The sequence below is a fragment of the Nicotiana tomentosiformis genome, chromosome 12 (assembly GCF_000390325.3).
Source record: "Nicotiana tomentosiformis chromosome 12, ASM39032v3, whole genome shotgun sequence".
In the NCBI taxonomy this organism is placed as follows: Eukaryota; Viridiplantae; Streptophyta; class Magnoliopsida; order Solanales; family Solanaceae; genus Nicotiana; species Nicotiana tomentosiformis.
Genome location: NC_090823.1, coordinates 1,716,792 through 1,720,305, shown reverse-complemented (window position 1 = coordinate 1,720,305; position 3,514 = coordinate 1,716,792). Strand labels below are relative to the sequence as shown.

Genomic DNA, 3,514 nt, shown 5'->3' with positions numbered 1-3,514 from the left:
GTGGGACGGAAGCTGCAATCATGCCTACTGGTGTTGGCGGCTTCATAGCTTGTCGTGCCTTATCTCAAAGAAATGACGAACCACACAAGGCGTCAAGGCCGTGGGACAAGAATCGTGATGGTTTTGTCATGGGCGAAGGTTCTGGTGTCCTGGTACACAAACTCGGCCACATTCTTCCTTTTGATAAATTGATTTTATTAGCAAAAGAAATCACTTAACTCCCCCAAAATTGTCGTGGTTTTGAGAGAGCTCCTCTTTGTAACTTGATGGAATTAACTCATGAATTTGAACAGGTAATGGAAAGTCTGGAGCACGCGTTGAAAAGAGGTGCTAATATTATAGCAGAATACTTGGGAGGTGCTGTCACTTGTGATGCTCATCACATGACTGATCCTCGTTCCGATGGGCTTGGGGTTTCATCTTGCATAACCAAAAGTTTGGAAGATTCGGGCGTTTCCCCTGAAGAGGTAAGATTGCGCTTGTGCTTTCTTTTCGAGAAACATCCTGCACTTTGCTCCATCTTATATATGTTCTGTACTATTTGAAAGCTGATATGCAGAATGTTAAATACTTCCTCAAATAGGTGAATTACATTAATGCACATGCAACATCAACCCTTGCTGGAGATTTGGCAGAGGTCAATGCGATCAAGAAAGTCTTTAAGGATACTTCAGAGATTAAGATGAACGGAACAAAGGTGAGAATATTCGTCTTCCAAATAATAACAACTCACATTGGTCGAACAATCTTTCAAATAGATGCTTTTTCGAGCAAAATAACTTGATCGTTATTACAAACAAGGATGGGACTACTGTCACTGCCCCTTGCATGTCCTAATACCACTACAAGAAAAGAAATAGCTCTTTTCTATGTGGAGTATGTATGAAATTGATAGCGTTTCGTGCAAGCTAAATCTTTTAATTGATAATTAGGAAGATGCAACTTTCTCCAAGAACGAAAAGTTTTTTTTATATTAATACCTTTAGTTTGATCGGTATCTGTCTTAATTAGACCATTTGTCTAGTAGTTTTTTCCCCCGGCAAATTGCTCAAGGCCTCTTTTTTTCGAGACTATCTAAGAATTTCAATGTTTGGATCAAGGTTTCAACCTGTAAAGCTTATCCGATTTATTTTAAAAATATATATATCTCGAGTAAATCATGAATTTTCTAGGATATTATAAGGAAATCCGGCTTAATTTATTTCCTTATTTTTTATGATTAACATTGCTAGGCCATCCACTATCGCTCATTTAGCATATAGCTCATATGTGCTTAAGCTCACTCTCATCAAATTAAACGTGATCCGTCTGTGTAAAAATACTACATATAGCAGTGGCTACATAACTTAATGATGTTTAATTTGTTTACCTTTGTTGTTCAGTCAATGATTGGGCATGGACTCGGGGCTGCTGGTGGACTAGAAGCGATTGCAACGATCAAAGCAATAACAACAGGGTGGCTACATCCAACTATTAACCAATATGTAACTACTGACCAACTCTGTTCCTCTATTTATACATTATCCTGCAGTTCAATCGCCGTTCTAAGCTCTAATTTCTTCACTTTTGCACGTAGGATTTGGAACCTCAGGTTACAATTGACACTGTACCGAATGTGAAGAAACAACATGAAGTGAATGTTGGTATGTATTTTTATCCTTCGGCACAAATCTCCTATCAAAAGTTGGTTAATGAGAGAGTATTTTTGCCTCAAAATAGAGAAGATAAATAAAAAAAGGGTTCGGGGAAGGGATGTAGACATCCTAGCTATCCTAATGCAAGTATTAGTGGCGGCTTCTATGGCTCGAACAGCCTCATCTAAAAGGCAGTCTGGTGCATAAAGCATCCCGCATTCACACAGGATCCAGGGAAGGGCCGCACCGTTAATGCAAGTATTAGTGGCGCTTCTATGGCTCGAACAGCCTCATCTAAAAGGCAGTCCAGTACACAAAGCATCCGAAATTCACGCAGGATCCGGGGAAGGGCCGCACCCTAAGGGGTGTGATATAGACAGCCTACCCTAATGCAAGCATTAGTGGCGGCTTCTATGGCTCGAACAACCTCATCTAATATTTCTTATTTTCTCCCCTTCTTTTTGCAGGTATTTCCAACTCATTTGGATTTGGAGGTCATAATTCAGTGGTTGTTTTCGCGCCTTACAACCCTTAAACAAAGTTATAGACTTTTTTTCATGGTTATATAGAGGCTTATATTGGGAAAACTCACAATTTCCCGGCTATGGTTAATTAGTTCTTTCTCTGTTTTTATTCAAAATCTATGTTATGAGATCATATTGTTTGAAGCTTTGAGCTTTTGATGAATCATGTTTTTCAGTTTTATTTTTTGTGTGTTTAAATTTCTAAGGTAATAAAGAAGTAATCATAATCCTAATGACTGTAAGAGTATGATTCATGTAGTGCAAGTTTACAATTTTTACAGCTCGAAACTGATCTCATTGCTTTAAACTCGAACTCATATATATATATATATATATATATATATATATATATATATATATATATATATATATATATTAATCATATGCGCAAAAAATTATTTAAAATATTTTTAAAATTGCAAAAATATGTTAATTGTAGGTCGCCAGTGTAACCAACGACCTAATTTTCCTTTTTATTTATTTATTTATTTGGGCGGCTTGTTTTTTAGACTGTAGGTCGCCTGTGGAATTGGCGACTTAATTTCCTTTTTTTGAATTATTTATTAAATTGCAGATTTTTTTGACTGTAGGCCGCTTATGTCTCTATTTTTGTTAATTGATTTTTTTTTTAACTGTAAGTCGCCTTAAATTGTTTTCCTATATGCATCATACATATATATGTGAACAAAAAATTACTAAAATTTTAATAAATATTATATTCTAAATTCATAATTTTAAATGCATGTGTTTGGATTAAGCCTTTAACTACTAAGATGTTCCACCCAAAACACAAGAAAATTAATATTGAAACGTCAATTTGACTAATTTTTGAAGTTAAATTATATTAAATGAATTTAATATTTGAAAATTTAATTTTAAATATTCAACTGACTCATTGCTTTAGACTAGAAAGATGTATACATATAAGCAAAATATTATATAAAATGTATACATCTAATAATACCTCTAGATTGATTAGCCCATGTTCAACCACTTGTTTTTATATTGCAGAATTTTTTTAATGTAGGTCGCCCATGTACCTTTTTTTTAATTTATTAAATTGCAGATTGTTTTAACTTTATCCTAGAAAGTTACATGAAACTACAATAGCATCACGATAACGAAGAAGAGTATTGCAGATAAAAGTAGAAACAGAGAATTTTTATTGATTTGGGATGATTACAATGGAATAGAATCCCTCTAATTATAGGGAAAAAGTGGCTTAGTCATCAAGTAACAAACCCTAAAATCTCTCTAAAATATAGACATTCACCATAAATAAAATACTACTCCCTCCGTTTCAGTTTATGTGAACCTATTTCCTTTTTGGTATGTTCCAAAAAGAATGACCCCTTT

General features: G+C 34.6%; 1 protein-coding gene across 1 annotated transcript in view; it reads left to right on the top strand.

The window, feature by feature from the left end:
- The window catches only part of LOC104087381 (3-oxoacyl-[acyl-carrier-protein] synthase I, chloroplastic-like), a 5,328-nt gene extending 2,937 nt beyond the window's left edge, over positions 1-2,391 (top strand). The window contains exons 3-8 of the mRNA XM_070192092.1: positions 1-152; positions 294-467; positions 584-697; positions 1,383-1,484; positions 1,577-1,643; positions 2,102-2,391. The exon at positions 1-152 is cut by the window's left edge and continues 304 nt beyond it. Of these exons, the coding sequence (XP_070048193.1) occupies positions 1-152; positions 294-467; positions 584-697; positions 1,383-1,484; positions 1,577-1,643; positions 2,102-2,169 (677 nt within the window). The 3' untranslated portion in view covers positions 2,170-2,391. The remainder of the gene's footprint in view (positions 153-293; positions 468-583; positions 698-1,382; positions 1,485-1,576; positions 1,644-2,101) is intronic.
- The last annotated feature ends 1,123 nt before the right edge of the window (positions 2,392-3,514 follow it).